This window comes from Ammospiza caudacuta (assembly GCF_027887145.1).
Source record: "Ammospiza caudacuta isolate bAmmCau1 chromosome 38 unlocalized genomic scaffold, bAmmCau1.pri SUPER_38_unloc_2, whole genome shotgun sequence".
Lineage (NCBI taxonomy): Eukaryota > Metazoa > Chordata > Aves > Passeriformes > Passerellidae > Ammospiza > Ammospiza caudacuta.
This window is the reverse complement of record NW_026682906.1, coordinates 1,646-29,546: the sequence shown is the minus strand read 5'-3', so window position 1 is coordinate 29,546 and position 27,901 is coordinate 1,646. Positions and strand designations below refer to the sequence as shown.

The window sequence follows — 27,901 nt, the reverse complement described above, 5'->3', positions numbered from 1 at the left end:
GCTGCCCTTGGTGCGCTCCGAGAGCCTCCGGGTCCCCCCCGAGCGGCGCCGCTCCCAAAAATCGGGGGGGGGGTCCCGGCCGCCCCTCCCCCCCACGCGCTCCCGCAGCAACGCCGACCTGCAGGGACCCCCCCCCGCGTAGGTGCCCCCTCCCCAAATGGGGAAAAAACCCCAAAATTGGGGCAAAAACACCCCCAGGATCGGGGGAACGAAACCCCAAAATTTGGGGGAAAAAAACCCAAAATTGGGGTAAAAACACCCCCAGGATTGGGGAAACGAGACCCCAAAATTTGGGGGAAAAAAACCCAAAATTGGGGTAAAAACACCCCCAGGATCGGGGAAACGAGACCCCAAAATTTGGGGGAAAAAAACCCAAAATTGGGGCAAAAACACCCCCAGGATTGGGGGAACGAGACCCCAAAATTTGGGGGAAAAAAACCCAAAATTGGGGTTAAAAACACCCCCAGGATTGGGGGAAACGAAACCCCAAAATTTGGGGGAAAAAAACCCAAAATTGGGGTAAAAACACCCCCAGGATCGGGGAAACGAAACCCCAAAATTTGGGGTGAAAACCCCACAGGATGGGTGAAAAATAAAAATGGGATTTGGGTTAAAAACACCAGGATTTGGGTTATAAACACCCCCAGTATTGGGGGAACGAAACCCCAAAATTTGGGGGAAAAAACCCCAAAATTGGGGTAAAAACACCCCCAGGACTGGGGAAAAAACCCCCAAAATTTGGGTTAAAACCCCCACAGGATGGGTGAAAAATATAAACGGGATTTGGGTTAAAAACACCAGGATTGGGGTTAAAAACACCCCCAGGACTGGGGAAAAAAACCCCAAAATTTGGGGTTAAAGCCCCCACAGGATGGGTGAAAAATAAAAATGGGATTTGGGTTAAAAACACCAGGATTGGGGTAAAAACACCCCCAGGATCGGGGAAACGAAACCCCAAAATTTGGGGTGAAAACCCCACAGGATTGGTGAAAAATATAAACGGGATTTGGGTTAAAAACACCAGGATTGGGGTAAAAACACCCCCAGGATTGGGGAAAAAAAAAAAACAAACCAAAATTTGGGTTAAAAGCCCCCAGAATTGGTGTGGAAACCCCGTGGTTGGTGTTAAACCCCAGGATCGGTGTGAGACCCCTCCCCAATTTGGGATTTTGGGGGGCTGTCCCTGCAGTAGATTATTGGGGATTTTGGGGCATTTTGGGGGTTTTTGGGGGTATTTTTTTGGGTGTGTTTGTGCGTTTCTCAGCCCGCTCCTCTCTCTGGTGTCCAGCCCCGAGCCGGGGGGGCCCGGGGGGGGCAGCGAGCCCCAGGATCGGTGTGAGACCCCTCCCCAATTTGGGATTTCTGGGGATGAGCATGGACGGCTTTCCCTGCGGTAGATTATTGGGGATTTTGGGGCATTTTGGGGGTTTTGGGGGTATTTTTTTGGGTGTGTTTGTGCGTTTCTCAGCCCGCTCCCCTCTCTGGTGTCCAGCCCCGAGCCGGGGGGGCCCGGGGGGGGCAGCGAGCCCCAGGATCGGTGTGAGACCCCTCCCCAATTTGGGATTTCTGGGGATGAGCATGGACGGCTTTCCCTGCGGTAGATTATTGGGGATTTTGGGGCATTTTGGGGGTTTTTGGGGGTATTTTTTTGTGGGGTTTGTTCGTTTCTCAGCCCGCTCCCCTCTCTGGTGTCCAGCCCCGAGCCGGGGGGGCCCGGGGGGGGCAGCGAGCCCCAGGATCGGTGTGAGACCCCTCCCCAATTTGGGATTTTGGGGAGCTGTCCCTGCAGTAGATTATTGGGGATTTTAGGGCATTTTGGGGGTTTTTGGGGGTATTTTTTTGTGGGGTTTGTGCGTTTCTCAGCCCGCTCCCCTCTCTGGTGTCCAGCCCCGAGCCGGGGGGGCCCGGGGGGGGCAGCGAGCCCCAGGATCGGTGTGAGACCCCTCCCCAATTTGGGATTTCTGGGGATGAGCATGGACGGCTTTCCCTGCGGTAGATTATTGGGGATTTTAGGGCATTTTGGGGGTTTTGGGGGTATTTTTTTGGGTGTGTTTGTGCGTTTCTCAGCCCGCTCCCCTCTCTGGTGTCCAGCCCCGAGCCGGGGGGGCCCGGGGGGGGCAGCGAGCCCCCGCCCTTTCTGCCTCGGCAGCCTGAGGAGGTTGTGCCGCGCCTGGAGCCGGAGCTGGAGCTGGAGCCGCCGGCCTGGCGCGAGCTCGCGGCGCCCGAGGCGCTGCTCAGGCTGCCCCAGCGCGAGGTGCGGCGCCAGGAGGTCATCAACGGTGAGCAAATCGGGGAAAACGGCCCCAAAATCGGATCCGGGAACCCCAAAAACCCCCCCGGGACCCCCAAAAACCCACCCAGGAACGGCCCCCGTGTCCCCGAAACCCACCGGGACCCCCCCAAACCCCCTCCTGCTGCCCCAGCGCGAGGTGCGGCGCCAGGAGGTCGCCAACGGTGAGGAAATCTGGGAAAACGGACCCCAAAAACGGATCCGGGAACCCCAAAAACCCCCCGGGACCAAAACCCACCCCCCTAAAATCCCCAAATCCCCAAAAACTGACCCAGGACCCCCCAAATCCCCTCCTGCTGCCGCGGCGCCAGGAGGTCGTCAACGGTGAGGAAATCGGGGAAACGGACCCCAAAAACGGATCCGGGAACCCCAAAAACCCCCCGGGACCAAAACCCACCCCTCTAAAATCCCCAAATCCCCAAAAACTGCCCCAAAAACTGACCCAGGACCCCCCAAACCCCCTCCTGCTGCCCCAGCGCGAGGTGCGGCGCCAGGAGGTCGCCAACGGTGAGGAAATCGGGGAAAACAGCCCCAAAATCGGATCCGGGAACCCCAAAAACCCCCCCGGGACCCCTAAAACTGCCCCTAAAATCGCCCCAAAACCAAGCCGGAAACCACCCCAAAGGTGCCCCCAAAAACGGCTTCAGGACCCCCAAAATCACCTCAGAAACCAACGGAAAAGTGACCCCAAAAACCAACTCAGCAACCCCAGAAAAGCCCCGGGGGTTCCCCGAACCCCGCAGGACCCCCAGAGCCCTTCTGAGACCCCCCAAAATCACCAAAAAACCCCAAAATCACCCAAATTTTCCCAAATTTCGTTTTTTCAGAGCTGTTCCTGATGGAGCAAGCCCTCGTGCTGAGGGGGCTCCTGGAGCCCCCAAAAATCACCAAAAAATCACCAAAAAATCACCAAAAAATCACAAAAAATCACAAAAAATTCACAAAAAAAAAATCCCCAAAAAATCCCCAAAAAATCCCAAAAAAATCACCAAAAAATCACAAAAAATTCACAAAAAAATCACCAAAAAATCACCAAAAACCCCCAAAATCACCCAAATTTCCCCAAATTTCGATTTTTCAGAGCTGTTCCTGACGGAGCGCGCCCACGTGCGCGTGCTGAGGGGGCTCCTGGAGCCCCCAAAAATCACAAGAAAATCACCAAAAAATCACCAAAAAATCACCAAAAAATCCCCAAAAATCCCCAAAAATCCCCAAAATCACCCAAATTTTCCCAAATTTCGTTTTTTAGAGCTGTTCCTGACGGAGCGCGCCCACGTGCGAATGCTGTGGGTGCTCCTGGAGCCCCCAAAAATCACCAAAAAATCACAAAAAAAATCACCAAAAAATCACCAAAAAATCACCAAAAACCCCCAAAATCACCCAAATTTCCCCAAATTTCGATTTTTCAGAGCTGTTCCTGACGGAGCACGCCCACGTGCGCGTGCTGCGGGTGCTCCTGGAGCCCCCAAAAATCACCAAAAAATCACAAAAAAATCACAAAAAATCACAAAAAATTCACCAAAAAATCCCCAAAAACCCCCAAAATCACCCAAATTTTCCCAAATTTCGATTTTTCAGAGCTGTTCCTGACGGACCACGCCCACGTGCGCGTGCTGAGGGGGCTCCTGGAGCCCCCCAAAAAATCACCAAAAAATCACCAAAAAATCACCAAAAAATCACAAAAAATCACAAAAAATTCACAAAATACATCCCCAAAAAATCCCAAAAAAATCACCAAAAAATCACAAAAAATTCACAAAAAAATCACCAAAAAATCACCAAAAACCCCCAAATTTTCCCAAATTTCGTTTTTTTAGAGCTGTTCCTGACGGAGCGCGCCCACGTGCGCGTGCTGCGGGTGCTCCTGGAGCCCCCAAAAAATCACCAAAAAATCACAAAAAATCACAAAAAATTCACAAAAAATCACCAAAAAATCCCCAAAAACCCCCAAAATCACCCAAATTTTCCCAAATTTCGTTTTTTTAGAGCTGTTCCTGACGGAGCGCGCCCACGTGCGAATGCTGTGGGTGCTCCTGGAGCCCCCAAAAATCACCAAAAAATCACAAAAAAAATCACCAAAAAATCACCAAAAAATCACCAAAAACCCCCAAAATCACCCAAATTTTCCCAAATTTCGATTTTTCAGAGCTGTTCCTGACGGACCACGCCCACGTGCGCGTGCTGAGGGGGCTCCTGGAGCCCCCCAAAAAATCACCAAAAAAATCACCAAAAAATCACAAAAAATTCACAAAAAATCACCAAAAAATCCCCAAAAACCCCCAAAATCACCCAAATTTCCCCAAATTTCGATTTTTCAGAGCTGTTCCTGACGGACCACGCCCACGTGCGCGTGCTGAGGGGGCTCCTGGAGCCCCCCAAAAATCACCAAAAAATCACCAAAAAATCACAAAAAATCACAAAAAATTCACAAAAAATCACCAAAAAATCCCCAAAAACCCCCAAAATCACCCAAATTTTCCCAAATTTCGTTTTTTTAGAGCTGTTCCTGACGGAGCACGCCCACGTGCGAATGCTGTGGGTGCTCCTGGAGCCCCCAAAAATCACCAAAAAATCACAAAAAAAATCACCAAAAAATCACCAAAAAATCCCCAAAAACCCCCAAAATCACCCAAATTTTCCCAAATTTCGATTTTTCAGAGCTGTTCCTGACGGAGCACGCCCACGTGCGAATGCTGCGGGTGCTGCTGGAGGTTTTTTTCCAGCCCATGCTCCGCGAGGGATTTTTCGACGAGCAGGAGCTCAACAACATCTTCCCCAGCCTGGAGGACCTGGTGGAGGTGCACAGTGAGTTTGGGGCAAACCCGGGCGGTTTTGGGGTTTTTTGGGTTTTTTCCAGGGGGTTTGTCCTGTGGGATTTGCAGGAAAAGAAATGGCTGCATGGTGTGTAAAATTATAAAATTATATATATATATATATATATTATATATGTATATATATTTTTAATATATATATATATAATTTTTGTATAAATATATTTCAAACAAATAAATAAATATAATATATTTATATATATTTTAATATATATATAATTTTTGTATAAATATATTTTAAACAAATAAATAAATATATATAATATACGTAAATATATTTATATATATATATATATATAATTTTTGTACAAATATATTTTAAACAAATAAATAAATATATATAATATACGTATATATATATTTAATATATATATATAATTTTTGTACAAATATATTTTAAACAAATGAATAAATACATATAATATACGTATATATGTTTTTTAATATATATATATATAATTTTTGTACAAATATATTTTAAACAAATAAATAAATATATATTATATATGTATATATGTTTTTAATATATATATATAATTTTTGTATAAATATATTTTAAGCAAATAAATAAATATATATACTATATGTATATATATTTTTATATATATATAATTTTTGTACAAATATATTTTAAACAAATTAATATATATATAATATATGTGTATATATATATGTATATATAATTTTTGTACAAATATATTTTAAACAATTAAATAAATATATATAATATATGTATATATATTTTAATATATATTTTAAACAAATAAATAAATATTTATAATATATGTATATATATTTTAATATATATATAATTTTTGTACAAATATATTTTAAACAAATAAATAAATATATATAATATACGTATATATATATTTAATATATATATATATAATTTTTGTACAAATATATTTTAAACAAATAAATAAATACATATAATATACGTATATATGTTTTTTAATATATATATATATAATTTTGGTATAAATATATTTTAAACAAATAAATAAATATATATAATATATTTATATATATATTTTATATATATTTTTTTATATATATATATAATTTTTGTATAAATATATTTCAAACAAATAAATAAATATAATATATTTATATATATTTTAATATATATATAATTTTTGTATAAATATATTTTAAACAAATAAATAAATATATATAATATACGTAAATATATTTATATATATATATATATATAATTTTTGTACAAATATATTTTAAACAAATAAATAAATATATATAATATACGTATATATATATTTAATATATATATATAATTTTTGTACAAATATATTTTAAACAAATGAATAAATACATATAATATACGTATATATGTTTTTTAATATATATATATATAATTTTTGTACAAATATATTTTAAACAAATAAATAAATATATATTATATATGTATATATGTTTTTAATATATATATATAATTTTTGTATAAATATATTTTAAGCAAATAAATAAATATATATACTATATGTATATATATTTTTATATATATATAATTTTTGTACAAATATATTTTAAACAAATTAATATATATATAATATATGTGTATATATATATGTATATATAATTTTTGTACAAATATATTTTAAACAATTAAATAAATATATATAATATATGTATATATATTTTAATATATATTTTAAACAAATAAATAAATATTTATAATATATGTGTATATATTTTAATATATATATAATTTTTGTATAAATATATTTTAAACAAATAAATAAATATATATAATATATGTATATATATTTATATATATATATATAATTTTTGTACAAATATATTTTAAACAAATAAATAAATACATATAATATACGTATATATGTTTTTTAATATATATATATATAATTTTGGTACAAATATATTTTAAACAAATAAATAAATACATATAATATACGTATATATGTTTTTTAATATATATATATATAATTTTGGTATAAATATATTTTAAACAAATAAATAAATATATATAATATATTTATATATATTTTTTATATATATTTTTTTAATATATATATATAATTTTTGTATAAATATATTTTAAACAAATAAATAAATACATATAATATACGTATATATATTTTTATATATATATATAATTTTTGTACAAATATATTTTAAACAAATAAATAAATATATATAATATATTTATATATATATTTTATATATATATTTTTATATATATATATAATTTTTGCATAAATATATTTCAAACAAATAAATAAATATAATATATTTATATATATTTTAATATATATATAATTTTTGTATAAATATATTTTAAACAAATAAATAAATATATATAATATATGTATATATATTTATATATATATATATATAATTTTTGTACAAATATATTTTAAACAAATAAATAAATATATATAATATACGTATATATGTTTTTTAATATATATATATATATAATTTTGGTACAAATATATTTTAAACAAATAAATAAATACATATAATATACGTATATATATTTTTAATATATATATATATAATTTTTGTACAAATATATTTTAAACAAATAAATAAATATATATAATATATTTATATATATTTTTTATATATATTTTTTTAATATATATATATAATTTTTGTATAAATATATTTTAAACAAATAAATAAATATATATAATATATTTATATATATATTTTATATATATATTTTTATATATATATATAATTTTTGCATAAATATATTTCAAACAAATAAATAAATATAATATATTTATATATATTTTAATATATATATAATTTTTGTATAAATATATTTTAAACAAATAAATAAATATATATAATATATGTATATATATTTATATATATATATAATTTTTGTACAAATATATTTTAAACAAATAAATAAATACATATAATATACGTATATATGTTTTTTAATATATATATATATAATTTTGGTACAAATATATTTTAAACAAATAAATAAATACATATAATATACGTATATATGTTTTTTAATATATATATATATATAATTTTGGTATAAATATATTTTAAACAAATAAATAAATATATATAATATATTTATATATATTTTTATATATATTTTTTTAATATATATATATAATTTTTGTATAAATATATTTTAAACAAATAAATAAATACATATAATATACGTATATATATTTTTATATATATATATAATTTTTGTACAAATATATTTTAAACAAATAAATAAATATATATAATATATTTATATATATATTTTATATATATATTTTTATATATATATATATAATTTTTGTATAAATATATTTTAAACAAATAAATAAATACATATAATATATGTATATATATTTTTTATATATATACAATTTTTGTGTAAATATATTGTAAACAAATAAATAAATATATATAATATATGTATATATTTTTAATATGTGTATATATACATTTTGTACAAATATATTTTAAACAAATAAATAAATATATATAATATATGTATATATATTTTTAATATATATATAATATATATAATTTTTGTGTAAATATATTTTAAACAAATAAATAAATATATATAATATACGTATATATATTTTTAATATATATATATAACTTTTGTATAAATATATTTTAAACAAATAAATAAATATATATAATATACGTATATATATTTTTAATATATATATATATAATTTTTGTATAAATATATTTTAAGCAAATAAATAAATATATATACTATATGTATATATATTTATATATATATATAATTTTTGTACAAATATATTTTAAACAAATTAATATATATATATAATATATGTGTATGTATATATGTATATATAATTTTTGTACAAATATATTTTAAACAAATAAATAAATATATATAATATATGTATATATATTTTAATATATATTTTAAACAAATAAATAAATATATATAATATATGTATATATATTTTTAATATATATATATAATTTTTGTATAAATCTATTTTAAACAAATAAATAAATATATATAATATATGTATATATATTTTTAATATATATATATAATTTTTGTATAAATCTATTTTAAACAAATAAATAAATATATATATAATATGTATATATATTTTTAATATATATATATAATTTTTGTATAAATCTATTTTAAACAAATAAATATAAATATTATAAATATTAATATTCTAATATATATTTTGTATATTAGCATATTGTGTATTATATATTACTATATAAGTGTATAGATATTAATATTGAAATCTAAATATTGATATTTATAATAATTATAAATGTAATTAAATAATGTATTGTTATTTGTACATTCTAATAATTAATAAATTTTATATATTTGTATATTTACACACATTTATATATTATAATATATCAATATAATTTGTATATAAATATATAGTATATATAATTGTGTATTAAATAGATCAAAGTTATAATTGCTATATAGTAATATTTATTAACTAGATCAAAATTAAATTATATTAAGTATTAATGTCGTGCATGTTAGAATTAAATAAATTGAATTTATTATTACTTATTTACATACACATATATATATTTATACATTAATTTTTTTTCATTTTTAGATTTTATATTTTTGGGTTTTTTTCCAAACATAACTTTGAGATTATTTTTTTGTTGTTTTGGGTTGTTTTGGGGTTTTTTTCACCCTTTTTTCCTGCCCCAGCCGTGTTCCTGGACAGCCTCAAGAGGCGTCGCGAGGAGAGCGGCTTCATCATCGCCGACATCGGGGACGTGCTGCTGGCCAGGGTGGGGCTGGGGGCTCCCAAATGGGTCTGGGGGCTCCCAAATGGGGCTGGGGGCTCCCAGATGGGGCTGGGGGCTCCCTAAATGGGTCTGGAGGCTCCCAGATGGGTCTGGGGGCTCCCTAAATGGGTCTGGGGGCTTCCGAAAGTTCCTGGGGGCTCCCAAATGGGTCTGGGGGCTCCCTAAATGGGTCTGGGGGCTTCCGAAAGTTCCTGGGGGCTTCATCATCGCCGACATCGGGGACGTGCTGCTGGCCAGGGTGGGGCTGGGGGCTCCCAAATGGGTCTGGGGGCTCCCTAAATGGGTCTGGGGGCTTCCAGATGGGTCTGGGGGCTCCCAAATGGGTCTGGGGGCTCCCAGATGGGTCTGGGGGCTCCCAAATGGGTCTGGGGGCTCCCTAAATGGGTCTGGGGGCTCCCAAATGGGTCTGGGGGCTCCCTAAATGGGTCTGGGGGCTTCCAGATGGGTCTGGGGGCTCCCAAATGGGTCTGGGGGCTCCCAGATGGGGCTGGGGGCTCCCTAAATGGGTCTGGGGGCTCCCTAAATGGGTCTGGGGGCTCCTAAATGGGTCTGGGGGCTCCCAGATGGGTCTGGGGGCTCCCTAAATGGGTCTGGGGGCTCCTAAATGGGTCTGGGGGCTCCCAGATGGGGCTGGGGGCTCCCTAAATGGGTCTGGGGGCTCCCTAAATGGGTCTGGGGGCTCCTAAATGGGTCTGGGGGCTCCCAGATGGGTCTGGGGGCTCCCAAATGGGTCTGGGGGCTCCCTAAATGGGTCTGGGGGCTCCTAAATGGGTCTGGGGGCTCCCAGATGGGTCTGGGGGCTCCTTAAATGGGTCTGGGGGCTCCCAAATGGGTCTGGGGGCTCCCTAAATGGGTCTGGGGGCTTCAGAAAGTTCCTGGGGGCTTCATCATCCCCGAGATCGGGGACGTGCTGCTGGCCAGGGTGGGTCTGGGGGCTCCCAAATGGGGCTGGGGGCTTTGGTCCCCCAGTGATCGGGGGGGGGTCTCACGGAGGTTTTGGGGTGCCCCCAGTTCGACGGCACCGAGGGCAGCTGGTTCCAGGAGATCTCGGGGGGCTCTGACCCATCCTTGGGGATCTCATTGACCCTTTGGGGGTCTCACGGCGGTTTTGGGGGGTCTCACGGCGGTTTTGGGGGGTCTCATTGACCCTTTGGGGGTCTCACGGCGGTTTTGGGGGTCTCACGGAGGTTTTGGGGGGTCTCATTGACCCTTTGGGGGTCTCACTGGGGTTTTGGGGTGCCCCCAGTTCGACGGCACCGAGGGCAGCTGGTTCCAGAAGATCTCGGCGCGGTTCTGCAGCCGCCAGAGCTTCGCCCTGGAGCAGCTCAAGGCCAAGCAGAGGAAGGACGCGCGGTTCAGCCAGTTCGTACAGGTGAAGCACCCCAAAAACAGCCCAAAGCCACCCCAAAAACAGCCCAAAACCACCCCAAAAACACCCCAGAAACCCTGCCAGGTAACCCCAAAAACAGCCCAAAAACAGCCCAGAAACCCTGCCAGGTAACCCCAAAAACAGCCCAAAAACCCTGCCAGGTAACCCCAAAACCACCCCAAAAACAGCCCAAAACCCTGCCAGGTAACCCCAAAAACAGCCCAAAAACAGCCCAAAACCACCCCAAAAACAGCCCAGAAACCCTGCCAGGTAACCCCAAAAACACCCCAAAAACAGCCCAAAAACAGCCAAAAAACCCTGCCAGGTAACCCCGAAAACACCCCAAAAGCACCTCAGAAACCCTGCCAGGTAACCCCAAAAACACCACAAAAACAGCCCAAAAACAGCCCAAAACCCCTGCCAGGTAACCCCAAAAACAGCCCAAAAACACCCAAAAACAGCCCAGAAACCCTGCCAGGTAACCCCAAAAACAGCCCAAAACCCCTGCCAGGTAACCCCAAAAACACCCCAAAAACAGCCCAAAAGCAGCCCAGAAACCCTGCCAGGTAACCCCCAAAACACCCCAAAAACAGCCCAAAAACAGCCCAAAACCCCTGCCAGGTAACCCTGAAAACACCCCAAAAGCACCTCAGAAACCCTGCCAGGTAACCCCAAAAACACCACAAAAACACCCCAAAAACAGCCCAAAACCCCTGCCAGGTAACCCCAAAAACAGCCCAAAAACAGCCCAGAAACCCTGCCAGGTAACCCCAAAAACAGCCCAAAAACAGCCCAAAAGCACCCCAAAAACCCTGCCAAGTAACCCCAAAAACACCCCAAAACCACCCCAAAAACAGCCCAAAACCCCTGCCAGGTAACCCCAAAAACACCCCAGGGATACCCTAAAAAGAGCCCAAAAACCCTGCCAGGTAACCCCAAAACCACCCCAAAACCAGCCCCAAAAAAAAAAAAAAACCCCCAAAATCCCCAAACGCCCCTGGGAGCCCCGAAACGCCCCGGAATCGCCCCAAATGCCGCTGCCCCCCCCAGGAGGCCGAGAGCCGGCCGCGGTGCCGGCGGCTGCAGCTCAAGGACATCATCCCCACCGAGATGCAGCGCCTGACCAAGTACCCGCTGCTGCTGCTCAGCGTCACCAAGTGCACCGGTGAGGGACCCCAAAAACCCCCGGGACCCCCCAAAATCCCCCGGGACCCCAAAAACACCCCCGGGACCCCCAAAAACCTGCTGGGACCCCCCAAAAACCCCCCCGGGACCCCAAACCCCTGACCAAGTACCCGCTGCTGCTGCTCAGCGTCACCAAGTGCGCTGGTGAGGGACCCCAAAACCCCCGGGACCCCAAAAACACCCTGGGACCCCCCAAAAACCCACTGGGGACCCCAAAACCCCCCTAGGACCCCCCAAAAACCCCCCGAGATCCCCCAAAAACACCCCCGGGACCCCCCAAAAACCCCCCTGGACCCCAAACCCCTGACCAAGTACCCGCTGCTGCTGCTCAGCGTCACCAAGTGCGCTGGTGAGGGACCCCAAAACCCCCGGGACCCCAAAAACACCCCTGGGACCCCCCAAAAACCCCCCGGGACCCCCCAAAAACCCCCCGAGATCCCCCAAAAACACCCCGGGACCCCCCAAAAACCCCCCCGGGACCACCCAAAAACCCCCCGGGACCCCAAAAACCCCCCGGGACCCACCAAAAACCCCCCAAGATCCCCCAAAAACCCCCCGGGACCCCCCAAAAACCCCCCGGGACCCCAAAAACCCCCCGGGACCCCCCAAAAAACACCCCCGGGACCCCAAAACCCCCCTGGGACCCCCCAAAAACACCCCCGGGACCCCAAACCCCTGACCAAGTACCCGCTGCTGCTGCTCAGCGTCACCAAGTGCGCCGGTGAGGGACCCCAAAAACCCCCCGGGACCCCCCAAAATCACCCGGGACCCCAAAAACCCCCCCGGGACCCCCCAAAAACACCCCGGGACCCCAAAAACACCCTGGGACCCCCCAAAAACACCCCCGGGACCCCCCAAATACCCCTGACCAAGTACCCGCTGCTGCTGCTCAGCGTCACCAAGTGCGCTGGTGAGGGACCCCAAAACCCCCGGGACCCCAAAAACACCCTGGGACCCCCCAAAAACCCCCCGGGACCCCCCCAAAAACCCCCCGAGATCCCCCAAAAACCCCCCGGGACCCCCCAAAAACCCCCTGAGATCCCCCAAAAACACCCCGGGACCCCCCAAAAACCCCCCCGGGACCACCCAAAAACCCCCCGGGACCCCCCAAAAACCCCCCGGGAGCCCCCAAAACCCCCCCGGGACCCCCCAAAAACCCCCCGGGACCCCCCAAAAACCCCCCGGGACCCCCCAAAAACCCGCTGGGGACCCCAAAAACCCGCTGGGACCCCCCAAAAACCCCCCGAGATCCCCCAAAAACCCCCCGGGACCCCCCAAAAACCCCCCCGGGACCACCCAAAAACCCGCTGGGACCCCAAAACCCCCCCGGGACCTGGGACGGCCCCGCTCTGACCCCCCCTGAGGGGGTTTTGGGGTGTTACAGAGGGTTTGGGGTTTTTTTGGGGAGGATTTCTGGGGTTTGGGGTTTTTTTGGGGGAAGATTTCTGGGGTTTGGGGGGTTTTTGGGAAGGATTGGGGGGGGGGGGGCTGGGGGGTTTTTTGGGTTCCCTGGGGGCTCTTGGGGTGGTTTTCGGGGGGCCTGGGTTGGTTTTGGTGTGTTTCGAGGGGGTTTTGGGAAGGTTTTGGGTGGATTTTGGGGGTTTTGGGGTGTTCTGGGTTCCCTGGGGGAGGGTTAAGGAAAAGGAGAGGGGGGGGTCTGCAGGTGCGGGGGTGCAAAAAACGGGGGAGGGGCTGAAGGAAAAGGGGCGGGGCAAAGAAAGGGAATTTGGGGAGGGGATTTTTTGGGGGGTGGGGGCGGTCCCGACCTGCACGTGGGACCCCTCCCCAGACGCGGTGGCCGAGCGCGCCAAGGTGGAGCAGGCGGCCGAGTGCTGCCGCCAGATCCTCAACCACGTCAACCAGGAGGTCCGGGACATGGAGAACCTCATGGTAGGACCCCCCCCGGGACCCCCCAAAATCCCCCCGGGACCCCTCGTTCAGCTGCGCCTGTAATGTCCCCCCCTCCACCAACAGAGAGCACCAAAAACCAAAAAAAACTAAAATTCCCACCGGGACCCCCAAAATCTCCCAAATTCCCCCCAAATCCCCACCAGGACCCCCAAGATCTCCCAGATTCCCACCAGAACCCCCAAATTCTCCCAATTTCCCCCCAAAATCCCCCCCGGGAGCCCTCAAATCTCCCCCAAGACCCCTCGTTCTTCCGCGCCTGTAATGCCCCTCCTTCACCAGCAGAGGGCGCCAGAAACCGTGAAAATTCCCACCGGGACCCCCAAAATCTCCCAAATTCCCCCCAAATCCCCACCAGGACCCCCAAGATCTCCCAGATTCCCACCAGAACCCCCAAATTCTCCCAATTTCCCCCCAAAATCCCCCCCGGGAGCCCTCAAATCTCCCCCAAGACCCCTTGTTCTTCCGCGCCTGTAATGCCCCTCCTTCACCAGCAGAGGGCGCCAGAAACCGTGAAAATTCCCACCGGGACCCCCAAAATCTCCCAAATTCCCCCCAAATTGTCCCAAACCCCCCTGGGGACCCCAGGACCCCCCAAAACCCCCCTGTGCCCCCGCAGAAGCTCAAGGATTACCAGCGCCGCCTCGACCTCTCCAGCCTGAAGCAGAGCACCGACCCCCTGATCAGCGAGTTCAAGGTGGGGAGGGGTCCCAGGACCCCCAAATGCCCGGGCTGGACCCTGCCCCAATTCACCCCCACCCTCCTGAACCCCTCCCCAGTTCCCAGAACCTCCCCAAAAGCCCCAAAATCCCCCAAATCCCCCCAGAACGCCGACATCACCAAGCGCACCCTGATGCGCCCCCTTTCCCCCCAAAAAACCCAAAAACCTCCCCAAAAACTCCCCCAAACCCACCCAAATCCCCTCCAATCCCCTCCCTGAGCCCAGCAAAGTCCCAAAACCTCTAAAACCTCCTATAAAAACCCCCAAATCCCCCCAAATCCCCCCAGAACACCGACATCACCAAGTGCACCCTGGTGCGCCCCCTTTCCCCAAAATCCTCCCCAAACCCACTCAAAAAACCCCACAAAAACCCCCAAGAGCTCCCCCAAAAATCCCACAAAAAAAAAAAGCACAAAAAAACCCCAAACCCCCTAAAAACCCCGAAACCTCAAAAAAACCCCCCAAAATCCCCCCAGAACACGGACGTCAGCAAGCGCACCCTGGTGCACGAGGGGCTCTAAAAACCCCCACAGAGCCACCCAAACCCACTCAAAACCCCCCCAAAATCCCCCAAAAAAAACCCAAGAAACCCCAAAACCCCCCCAAAACCTCCCTTCACCCCAAAAAACCCCAAATCCCTCAATTTCCCCCCAGAACACGGACATCACCAAGTGCACCCTGGTGCACGAGGGGTGCTAAAAACCCCCACAAACCCAGCCAAAAATCTCCCAAAAAAACCCTCCAAACCCACCCAAAACTCCCTGAAACCCACCCAAAAAAATCCCAAAACCGCCTAAAAACCCCAAAGACTTCCCTAAAAACCCCAAAGCCCCCCAAAATCCCCCCAGAACACGGACGTCACCAAGCGCACCCGGGTGCACGAGGGGCTCTAAAAACCCCCACAGAGCCACCCAAACCCACTCAAAACCCCCCCAAAAAAACCCCCAAAACCCCCCCAAAACCTCCCTTCACCCCAAAAAACCCCAAATGCCTCAATTTCCCCCCAGAACACGGACATCACCAAGCGCACCCTGGCGCACGAGGGGCGCTAAAAACCCCCACAGAGCCACCCAAGCCCGCTCAAAATCCCCCCAAAAAAAACCCCAAGAAAACCCCAAAACCCCCCCAAAAAAAAACCCCAAAACCCCCCCCCAAAAAAACCCCAAGGAACCCCAAAACCTCCCTTCACCCCAAAAAACCCCAAATGCCTCAATTTCCCCCCAGAACACGGACATCACCAAGCGCACCCTGGTGCACGAGGGGCCGCTCACCTGGCGCGTCACCCGCGACAAATCCGTGGGTGAGCACGACTCGGGGCGCGTTAACACCCCAAAAAAAAACCCCAAAACGCCCCAAAACGCCCCAAAAGCGGCGCGGGCCGGGCCCCCCCCCGAGCCCCCCGCGGACCGCCCGGGTTTTGGGGTGCACGCAGAGGTGCAGGTGCTGCTGCTGGACGATCTGCTGGTGCTGCTGCAGCGGCAGGAGGAGCGGCTGGTGCTGCGCTGCCACAGCCGCGCGCTCGCGCCCGCCGGCCCCGAGGGCAAGCAGATGCTGAGCCCGGTGATCCGGCTGCGCTCGGCCATGACGCGGGAGGTGGCCACAGGTGGGAGAAACGTCTGTATTTGGGTCATTTTGGGGGGAGTTTGGGTCATTTTGGGGAGTTTCGCCCATTTTTGGGGAGTTTGGGGGTGTACGGTGTTGGTTTGTGATGCTGAGCCCGGTGATCCGGCTGCGCTCGGCCGTGACGCGGGAGGTGGCCACAGGTGTGAGAAACGTCTGTATTTGGGTCATTTTGGGGGAGTTTGGGTCATTTTGGGGGGATTTGGGTCATTTTGGGGGGATTTGGGTCATTTTTGGGGAGTTTGGGGGTGTACGGTGTTGGTTCGTGACGCCGAGCCCGGTGATCCGGCTGCGCTCGGCCATGACGCGGGAGGTGGCCACAGGTGGGAGAAACGTCTGTATTTGGGTCATTTTGGGGGAGTTTGGGTCATTTTGGGGGGATTTGGGTCATTTTTGGGGAGTTTCGCCCATTTTTGGGGAGTTTGGGGGTGTACGGTGTTGGTTCGTGACGCCGAGCCCGGTGATCCGGCTGCGCTCGGCCATGGCACGGGAGACTGCCACAGGTGTGAGAAACGTCTGTATTTGGGTCATTTTGGGGGGAGTTTGGGTCATTTTGGGGGAGTTTCGCCCATTTTTGGGGAGTTTGGGGGTGTACGGTGTTGGTTCGTGACGCCGAGCCCGGTGATCCGGCTGCGCTCGGCCGTGACGCGGGAGGTGGCCACAGGTGGGAGAAACGTCTGTATTTGGGTCATTTTGGGGGAATTTGGGTCATTTTTGGGGAGTTTCGCCCATTTTTGGGGAGTTTGGGGGTGTACGGTGTTGGTTCGTGACGCCGAGCCCGGTGATCCGGCTGCGCTCGGCCATGACGCGGGAGGTGGCCACAGGTGGGAGAAACGTCTGTATTTGGGTCATTTTGGGGGAGTTTGGGTCATTTTGGGGGAGTTTGGGTCATTTTGGGGGGAATTTGGGTCATTTTTGGGGAGTTTGGGGGTGCACAGCCTTGGTTTGGGGTGCACGGTGTTGGTTCGTGACGCCGAGCCCGGTGATCCGGCTGCGCTCGGCCACGGCACGGGAGGCGGCCACAGGTGTGAGAAATGTCTGTATTTGGGTCATTTTGGGGGAGTTTGGGTCATTTTGGGGGGATTTGGGTCATTTTGGGGGGATTTGGGTCATTTTTGGGGAGTTTGGGGGTGTACGGTGTTGGTTTGTGATGCTGAGCCCGGTGATCCGGCTGCGCTCGGCCGTGACGCGGGAGGTGGCCACAGGTGGGAGAAACGTCTATTTGGGTCATTTTGGGGGAGTTTGGGTCATTTTGGGGGGAGTTTGGGTCATTTTTGGGGAGTTTGGGTCATTTTTGGGGAGTTTGGGGGGTGTACGGTGTTGGTTCGTGACGCCGAGCCCGGTGATCCGGCTGCGCTCGGCCATGACGCGGGAGGCGGCCACAGGTGGGAGAAACGTCTGTATTTGGGTCATTTTGGGGGAGTTTGGGTCATTTTGGGGGAGTTTGGGTCATTTTGGGGGGAATTTGGGTCATTTTTGGGGAGTTTGGGGGTGCACAGCCTTGGTTTGGGGTGCACGGTGTTGGTTCGTGACGCCGAGCCCGGTGATCCGGCTGCGCTCGGCCACGGCACGGGAGGCGGCCACAGGTGTGAGAAATGTCTGTATTTGGGTCATTTTGGGGGAGGTTTGGGTCATTTTGGGGGGAGTTTGGGTCATTTTTGGGGAGTTTGGGGGTGTACGGTGTTGGTTCGTGACGCCGAGCCCGGTGATCCGGCTGCGCTCGGCCGTGACGCGGGAGGCGGCCACAGGTGGGAGAAACGTCTGTATTTGGGTCATTTTGGGGGGAGTTTGGGTCATTTTGGGGGAGTTTGGGTCATTTTGGGGGGAATTTGGGCCATTTTTGGGGAGTTTGGGGGTGCACGGCCTTGGTTCGGGGCGCACGGTGTTGGTTCGTGACGCTGAGCCCGGTGATCGGCTGCGCTCGGCCACGGCACGGGAGGTGGCCACAGGTGGGAGAAACGTCTGTATTTGGGTCATTTTGGGGGGAATTTGGGTCATTTTGGGGAAATTTGGGTCATTTTGGGGGGATTTGGGTCATTTTTGGGGAGTTTCGCCCATTTTTGGGGAGTTTGGGGGTGTACGGTGTTGGTTCGTGACGCCGAGCCCGGTGATCCGGCTGCGCTCAGCCATGGCACGGGAGGCGGCCACAGGTGTGAGAAACGTCTGTATTTGGGTCATTTTGGGGAGTTTGGGTCATTTTGGGGGGAATTTGGGTCATTTTGGGGGAGTTTGGGGGTGCACGGCCTTGGCTCGGGGTGCACGGTGTTGGTTCGTGACGCCGAGCCCGGTGATCCGGCTGCGCTCGGCCGTGACGCGGGAGGCGGCCACAGGTGTGAGATTTTGGGTCATTTTGGGGTGTTTATACTGAAATTTGGGGAGTTTGGGTCAGTTTTGGGTCAGTTTGGGTCAGTTTGGGTCAGTTTTTCCCCCCCGTCCCCAGACCACAAAGCGTTTTACGTCATCGTCAGCTGGGGAGAACGGGGCGCAGATCTACGAGCTGGCGGCGCAGAGCAGCCAGGACAGGAAAATGTGAGGAGGGGGCTCGGGGAGGGGTCTGGGGGGGTCCTGGAGGGGATTTTGGGGGATATCTGGCAGTTTTGGGGTGGTTTTGGGGGGGTTTTGGGGGGGTTTTGGGTGGTTTTGGGTGGTTTGGAGGGGCCCAGGTCTCTGAGCTGGCGGCGCAGAGCAGCCAGGACAGGAAAATGTGAGGAGGGGGCTCAGGGAGGGGTCTGGGGGGGGGTCCTGGAGGGGATTTTGGGGGGATTTCAGGAGTTTTGGGTGGTTTTGGGGGGGTTTTGGGGGTCCTGGAGGGGCGCAGATCTACGAGCTGGCGGCGCAGAGCAGCCAGGACAGGAAAATGTGAGGAGGGGGCTCGGGGAGGGGTCTGGGGGGGGGGGTCCTGGAGGGGATTTTGGGGAGATTTCAGGGAGTTTTGGGTGGTTTTGGTGGATTTTGGGTGGTTTTGGGTGGTTTGGAGGGGCCCAGGTCTCTGAGCTGGCGGCGCAGAGCAGCCAGGACAGGAAAATGTGAGGAGGGTGGCTCAGGGAGGGGCTCTGGGGGGGGGGTCCTGGAGGGGATTTTGGGGGGATTTCAGGGAGTTTTGGGTGGTTTTGGTGGATTTTGGTGGTTTTGGTGGTTTGGAGGGGCCCAGGTCTCTGAGCTGGCGGCGCAGAGCAGCCAGGACAGGAAAATGTGAGGAGGGGGCTCGGGGAGGGGTCTGGGGGGGTCCTGGAGGGGATTTTGGGGGATATCTGGCAGTTTTGGGTGGTTTTGGGGGTCCTGGAGGGGCCCAGGTCTCTGAGCTGGCGGCGCAGAGCAGCCAGGACAGGAAAATGTGAGGAGGGGGCTCAGGGAGGGGTCTGGGGGGGTCCTGGAGGGGATTTTGGGGGGATTTCAGGGAGTTTTGGGTGGATTTCGGGGGATTTTGGGGGTCTTGGGGAGGTTTTGGGGGGATTTGAGTGGATTTTGGGGTCCTGGGGTGGATTTTGGGGTGGATTTCGGGGGGATTTTGTGGCTCGGGGATTTTGGGGTAATTTTGGGGGATTTTGGTGTTTTTGGGGGTGCTGATTTTGCGCCCCCAGCTGGTGCAGCATCATCAGTGACACCGCGGGGTCCCTGAAGCTCCCGGGGTCCCACCGGGCCAAGGGGGCTCGGGCAGGGGGCGGCCACGGACCCCAGCCCCACCTCGAGTGGAGTACTGACCCAAAACCTCCCAAATTCACCCCAAAAATACCCCAAAAATGCACCCATGGACCCCCAAAACCTACCCACGGACCCCAGCCCCACCTCGAGTGAGTACTGACCCAAAACCTCCCAAATTCACCCCAAAAATACCCCAAAAATGCACCCATGGACCCCCCAAAACCTACCCACGGACCCCAGCCCCACCTCGAGTGAGTGCTGACCCAAACCTGCCCAAATTCACCCCAAAAATACCCCAAAAACCCCAGATCCCTTTCGGGGGGATTTGGGGGTCCCTGTGCTGACCCCTCCCCATTTTGGGTGGGATTTTGGGTATTTTGGGTGGGATTTTGGGGGTAATTTTGGGGATTTTGGGGTCCCCGTGCTGAGCCCTCCTGTCCCCATTTTGGGGGTGATTTTGGGGATTTTGGGGTCCCCGTGCTGAGCCCTCCTGTCCCCATTTTGGGGGTAATTTTGGGGATTTTGGGGTCCCCATGCTGACCCCTCCTCTCCCCATTTTTGGGGTAATTTTGGGGATTTTGGGGTCCCCATGCTGACCCCTCCTCTCCCCATTTTGGGGGTGATTTTGGGGATTTTGGGGTCCCTGTGCTGACCCCTCCTCTCCCCATTTTGGGGGTGATTTTGGGGATTTTGGGGTCCCCGTGCTGACCCCTCCTCTCCCCATTTTGGGGGTAATTTTGGGGATTTTGGGGTCCCCGTGCTGACCCCCCCTCTCCCCATTTTGGGGTAATTTTGGGGATTTTGGGGTCCCCGTGCTGACCCCCCCTCTCCCCATTTTGGGGGTGATTTTGGGGATTTTGGGGTCCCCGTGCTGACCCCTCCTCTCCCCATTTTGGGGTAATTTTGGGGATTTTGGGGTCCCTGTGCTGACCCTCCTGTCCCCATTTTGGGGTAATTTTGGGGATTTTGGGGTCCCCGTGCTGACCCCTCCTCTCCCCATTTTGGGGTAATTTTGGGGATTTTGGGGTCCCTGTGCTGACCCCTCCTCTCCCCATTTTGGGGTGATTTTGGGGATTTTGGGGTCCCTGTGCTGACCCCTCCTCTCCCCATTTTGGGGGTGATTTTGGGGATTTTGGGGTCCCCATGCTGACCCCTCCTCTCCCCATTTTGGGGTAATTTTGGGGATTTTGGGGTCCCTGTGCTGACCCCTCCTCTCCCCATTTTGGGGTAATTTTGGGGATTTTGGGGTCCCTCTGCTGACCCCTCCTCTCCCCATTTTGGGGGTGATTTTGGGGTAATTTTGGGGTCCCTGTGCTGACCCCTCCTCTCCCCATTTTGGGGTAATTTTGGGGTCCCCATGCTGACCCCTCCTGTCCCCATTTTGGGGGTGATTTTGGGGATTTTGGGGTCCCTGTGCTGACCCCTCCTCTCCCCATTTTGGGGTAATTTTGGGGTCCCCGTGCTGACCCTCCTCTCCCCATTTTGGGGGGTAATTTTGGGGATTTTGGGGTCCCCGTGCTGACCCCTCCTCTCCCCATTTTGGGGTAATTTTGGGGATTTTGGGGTCCCCATGCTGACCCCTCCTCTCCCCATTTTTGGGGTAATTTTGGGGATTTTGGGGTCCCCATGCTGACCCCTCCTGTCCCCATTTTGGGGATTTTGGGGTCCCCGTGCTGACCCCTCCTCTCCCCATTTTGGGGGTAATTTTGGGGATTTTGGGGGTCCCCGTGCTGACCCCTCCTCTCCCCATTTTGGGGTAATTTTGGGGTCCCCGTGCTGACCCCTCCTCTCCCCATTTTGGGGTAATTTTGGGGTAATTTTGGGGTCCCCGTGCTGACCCCCCCTCTCCCCGCAGTGACCGAGACCCCTCGAAAATGGGGGGGGGTCCCTGAAGGAGCCGCTGGGCCTGGACGGTGAGGGGGAATTTGGGGAATTTTGGGCGGTTTTGGGGTTTCTCAGGAGATTTTTTTTGGGTGGTTTTGGGGGATTTTTGGGGTGTCCTGGGGGTTTTGGGGTTCCCAGGTGTCTTTGGGGTTGTTTTTCGCAGGTCCTGGGTGGTTTTGGGTTTATTTTGGGGTTGTTTTTGGGGTGGTTTTGGGTGGTTTTGGGTTGTTTTTTGGGGTGGTTTTGGGGTTGTTTTTTCAGGTGGTTTTGGGGTGATTTCTGGAGTGGTTTTGGGTTTATTTTTGGGGTTGTTTTTGGGTTGTTTTTGGGGTTGTTTTGGGATGGTTTGGGGGTTACTTTTGGGGTGGTTTTTGGAGTGGTTTTGGGGTGGTTTTGGGTTGTTTTTCGCTTGTTTTGGGATGGTTTCAGCGTGATTTTTGGGCTGTTTTTTTTGGATTATTTTTGTGTTGTTTTGGGGGTTAGCTTTAGGGTGGTTTTGGGGTGATTTTTGGGTTGTTTTGGGTTGTTTTTGGGGTTGTTTTGGGATGGTTTGGGGGTTACTTTTGGGGTGGTTTTGGGGTGATTTCTGGAGTGGTTGTGGGTTGTTTTTCGCTTGTTTTGGGATGGTTTCAGCGTGATTTTTGGCTGTTTTTTTGGATTATTTTTGTGTTGTTTTGGGGTTAGCTTTAGGGTGGTTTTGGGGTGGTTTTGGGGGTTTTTTGAGTTATTTTTGGGGTGACTTTGGGGGTTTTTTTGTGTTGTTTTGGGGTTAGTTTTGGGGTGGTTTTGGGCTGGTTTTGGGGGTTTTTTTTGAGTTATTTTTGGGGTGATTTTTGGGTGGTTTTGGGTTTATTTTGGGGTTGTTTTTGGGTTGTTTTTGGGATGGTTTTGGGGTTGTTTTTTCAGGTGGTTTTGGGGTGGTTTTGGGTTGTTTTTCGCTTGTTTTGGGATGGTTTCAGCGTGATTTTTGGGCTGTTTTTTGGGTTATTTTTGTGTTGCTTTGGGGTTAGTTTTAGGGTGGTTTTGGGGTGGTTTTGGGGGTTTTTGAGTTATTTTTGGGGTGACTTTGGGGTTTTTTTTATTGTTTTTGTGTTGTTTTGGGCTGGTTTTGGGCTGGTTTTGAGGGGGTTTTTTGAGTTATTTTTGGGGTGATTTTTGGGTGGTTTTGGGGCTGTTTTGGATTTTTTTTGGAGTGGTTTTTGGGTTGTTTTGTGGTGATTTTTGGTTGTTTCGGTTTTAGGGTATTTTTGGGGATATTTCTGTGGTTTTTGGGGTATTTTGGGGAGGGGTCTCACTGTGTCCCCCTCCCCAGACCGTGACAAGGACGGGCCGTGGGGTGAATTTTGGGGTGGTTTTTGGGTAGGTTTTGGGTGGTTTTTGGGGTTTTTTGGGTGCTTTTGGGTTTTCATTTTGGGGTATTTTTGGAGATATTTCTGTGGTTTTTGGGGTATTTTGGGGAGGGGTCTCACCCTGTTTCCCCCCCCCCAGACCGTGACAAGGACGGGGCCGTCGAAGGCACCGAATTTGGGGGGGGGTCCCGCGAGCGGGGGGGGCTGGGGGGGCTGCCCCGCCCCCCCCGCGGCCTCCCCGAGGGGGGGGGGCTGGCGGCCGGCGCCCTGCAGAGAGGTGAGACCCCTCCCCAAATTGACCAAACCCCCTGAATCACCTGAGACCCCTCCCCAAATTGACCAAACACCCCTGAATCACCTGAGACCCCTCCCCAAATTGACCAAAAACCCCCAAATCACCTGAGACCCCTCCCCAAATTGACCAAAACCCCCCTGAAATCCACCAAAAAAAACCCCAAATCACCTGAGACCCCTCCCCAAATTAACCAAAACCCCCTGAATTACCTGAGACCCCTCCCCAAATTAACCAAAAATGCCCCTGAATTACCTGAGACCCCTCCCCAAATTAACCAAAACCCCTCTGAATTACCTGAGACCCCTCCCCAAATTGACCAAAAACCCCCAAATCACCTGAGACCCCTCCCCAAATTAACCAAAACCCCTGAATTACCTGAAGACCCCTCCCAAATTGACCAAACCCCCTGAATCACCTGAGACCCCTCCCCAAATTGACCAAAACCCCCCTGAAATCCACCCAAAACCCCAAATCACCTGAGACCCCTCCCCAAATTAACCAAAAATGCCCCTGAATTACCTGAGACCCCTCCCCAAATTGACCAAACACCCCTGAAATCCACCCAAAAAAAACCCCCAAATCACCTGAGACCCCTCCCCAAATTAACCAAACACCCCTGAATTACCTGAGACCCCTCCCCAAATTGACCAAAAACCCCCAAATCACCTGAGACCCCTCCCCAAATTAACCAAAACCCCTCTGAATTACCTGAGACCCCTCCCCAAATTGAGAGCCCCTCCCCAAATTGACCAAAAACCCCTGAAAACCCACCCAAATCCCGAGACCCCTCCCCAAATTAACCCAAAACCCCTGAAACACCCAGACCCCCCCAAATTCCATGAGACCCCTCCCCAAATTAACTGAGACCCCTCCCCAAATTAACCCAAAACCCCTGAAACACCCAAACCCTCCAAATTCTATGAGACCCCTCCCCAAATTAACTGAGACCCCTCCCCAAATTAACTGAGACCCCTCCCCAAATTAACACAAAACCCCTGAAACACCCAAACCCTCCAAATTCCATGAGACCCCTCCCCAAATTAACCGAGACCTCCCCAAATGAACTGGGACCCCTCCCCAAATTAACCCAAAACCCCTGAAACACCCAGACCCCCCAAATCCTCTGGGACCCCTCCCCAAATTAACCGAGACCTCCCCAAATGAACTGGGACCCCTCCCCAAATTAACCCAAAACCCCTGAAACACCCAGACCCCCCAAATCCCCTGGGACCCCCTCCCCAAATTAACCGAGACCTCCCCAAATGAACTGGGACCCCTCCCAAATTAACCGAGACCTCCCCAAATCCCCTGAGACCCCTCCCCAAATTAACCGAGACCTCCCCAAATCCCCTGAGACCCCTCCCCAAATTAACCGAGACCTCCCCAAATCCCCTGGGACCCCTCCTCAAATTAACCGAGACCTCCCAAATGAACTGGGACCCCTCCCCAAATTGAGATCCCCCCCCCACACATCACCTGGGACCCAAAATCCCCCCCAAACCCCCCCCCCCTGAAAGCCCCCTCCCCATTTCCAGTCTCGGCGCTGCGGCGGCTGCTGGGGGCGCCCCTCCCCCCGCCCGGGCCGGATTTGGGGGGGGGTCCCGGCCCCGCCCCCCCCGAGCAGGAGCGGCGCCACGCGGGGGATGGGGCCGAGAGCGACCCCCAGGCTGCAGGTGGGGGGGGGGGGCAGCGAAAATTGGGGAGGATTTGGTGAATTTTGGGTGATTTTTGGGGGGATTTTGGGGGGTTTTCAGGGGGATTTGGTGAATTTTGGGTGATTTTGGGGGGGTTTTGGGGGGATTTTGGGGGGATTTTGGGTGATTTTTGGGGGGATGGGGCCGAGAGCGACCCCCAGGCTGCAGGTGGGGGGGGGGGGGCAGCGAAAATTGGGGAGGATTTGGGGGATTTGGTGAATTTTAGGGGGCTTTTGGGGGGATTTTGGGTGATTTTGGGGGAGTTTTCAGGGGGGATTTGGGGGGGATTTGGTGAATTTTGGGTGATTTTGGGGGGGTTTTGGGGGGGTTTTGGGGGGGTTTTCAGGGGGGATGGGCCGAGAGCGACCCCGAGGCTGCAGGTGGGGGGGCAGCGAAAATTGGGTGGGATTTGGGGGATTTGGTGAATTTTGGGTGATTTTTGGGGGGATTTTGGGGGGGTTTTCAGGGGGAATTTGGGGGGGATTTGGTGAATTTTGGGTGATTTTGGGTGATTTTGGGGGGATTTTGGGGGGGGATTTGGTGAATTTTGGGTGATTTTTGGGGGGTTTTGGGGTGTTTTGGGGGGGATTTGGTGAATTTTGGGGGGATTTTGGATGATTTTGGGGGGGTTTTCGGGGGGGATTGGGGGGGATGGGGCCGAGAGCGACCCCGAGGCTGCAGGTGGGGGGGGCAGCGAAAATTGGGTGGGTTTGGGGGGGATTTGGGGTGTTTTCGGAGGTTTTGGGGTTCCCTGGGGTGTTTCGGGGTGTTTGAGTCACTTCTGGGCGATTTTTTGGGGTGTTTTGGGGGGTTTTTGTGTTTCAGGAGGGGTTTTGGTGGTTTTGTGTTGGTTTTGGGGGAATTTTGGGGTTTTGGGGGGAAGTTTTGGGGTTTTGGGTGGTTTGGGTTCCCTGAGCCGTTTTTGGGGTATCTGGGGAGTTTTTAAGGCGTTTTGGGTTGGTTTGGGCTGGTTTGGGTTTCCTGGGGGGTTTGGGGTGGGGGGGCACCAAAATTTGGGGAGGGGGCAAAAAGGGGAGGGGCTGAAAGAAAAGTGGGCGTGGCAATGGAAGTAAATTGGGGGGGGTGTCCAGGTGCCGGTGGGGGGGGCGTGTCCTGATCTCCATGTGCGACCCCTCCCCTTTTTGCCCCTCCCCTTTTTGCCCCTCCCCTTTTTGCCCCTCCCCTTTTTGCCCTCCCCTTTTTGCCCCTCCCCTTTTTGCCCCTCCCTTTAGGCGGGGCCCCCAACGGCCCCTGGGGGTCCCTGCCCGAGCTGGGGGCGGGGCCAGAGCTCGGCCCCGCCCCCCCGGTTGTGCTAAGCCCCGCCCCCGCGGCCTGGCTGGGGGCGGAGCTTGGAGCGCTCGAGGAGGCGCTGAGGGGGCTCAAGGTGAGGGGGGGGGCGAATTTGGGGAGGGGGCTCGAGGTGGGGGGGGGGGGGAATTGGGGGAGGGGGCTCAAGGTGAGGGGGGGGGCGAATTTGGGAGGGGGCTCGAGGTGGGGGGGGGCGGGATTGGGGGAGGGGGCGCGAATTTGGGGAGGGGGCTCAAGGTGAGGGGGCTGGCGGGAATTGGGGAAGGGGGGGCCAACTTGGGGAGGGGGCTCAAGGTGAGGGGGGGGAAATTTGGGGGAGGGGGCTCAAGGTGGGGGGGGGCGGGATTGGGGAGGGGGCGGGAATTGGGGAGGTGGGGCCAATTTGGGGAGGGGGCTCAAGGTGAGGGGGGGGAATTTGGGGAGGGGGCTCAAGGTGGGGGGGGCGAATTTGGGGAGGGGGGCTCAAGGTGGGGAGGGGCGGATTGGGGAAGGGGCGGGAATTGGGATGGGGGGGGCCAATTTTGGGGAGGGGGCTCAAGGTGAGGGGGGGAATTTGGGGAGGGGGGCTCAAGGTGAGGGGGGGGGAATTTGGGGAGGGGCGGAATTTTGGGGAGGGGGAGCGGAATTTGGGGAGGGGTCTCTGCTTTTGTTGGGGGGCGGCAGGGGGGGGTTTAACCCTCTCTGAAACAGCGCTGGAGACCCCTCCCCTAATACGGAGCGGGTCTGGGGGCTGTGAGGAGGCTGGGTGGGGGTCTCACGTGAAGCCCCCTCCCCCAATTTCTGCCCGCCCCCCCCCCAGGAGATGGAGGACCATTACTGGCAAGCTGTTCACGTGAGCTGAGGGGCGGGGGCGCCGCAATTTGGGGAGGGGTCTCCCCCTGACCCCCTCCCCGGAGGATCCGCGCCCCCTCCCCCAAATTCGGCGCCGCTGCAATTCCCGGAGCCGCCGCCAGGGGGCGCTAAAATTAAAAAAAAAAAAAACAAAAAAAAACAAAAAAA

At 48.8% G+C, this 27,901-nt stretch overlaps 1 protein-coding gene across 1 annotated transcript; it reads left to right on the top strand.

The window, feature by feature from the left end:
- Window positions 1-27,901, top strand: ARHGEF1 (Rho guanine nucleotide exchange factor 1; the record flags this gene model as incomplete). Its single annotated transcript, XM_058824547.1, is given in 20 exon segments — window positions 1-138; window positions 1,265-1,333; window positions 2,014-2,279; window positions 4,949-5,095; window positions 9,827-9,909; window positions 11,174-11,299; window positions 12,347-12,461; window positions 14,271-14,371; window positions 15,009-15,086; window positions 16,335-16,410; window positions 16,543-16,713; window positions 19,171-19,202; window positions 19,204-19,259; window positions 20,312-20,419; window positions 22,236-22,285; window positions 23,745-23,882; window positions 25,436-25,450; window positions 25,453-25,573; window positions 26,827-26,978; window positions 27,702-27,901. Coding segments are annotated over 20 exon segments (2,125 nt in total), but the record flags the coding sequence as incomplete, so codon positions are not given.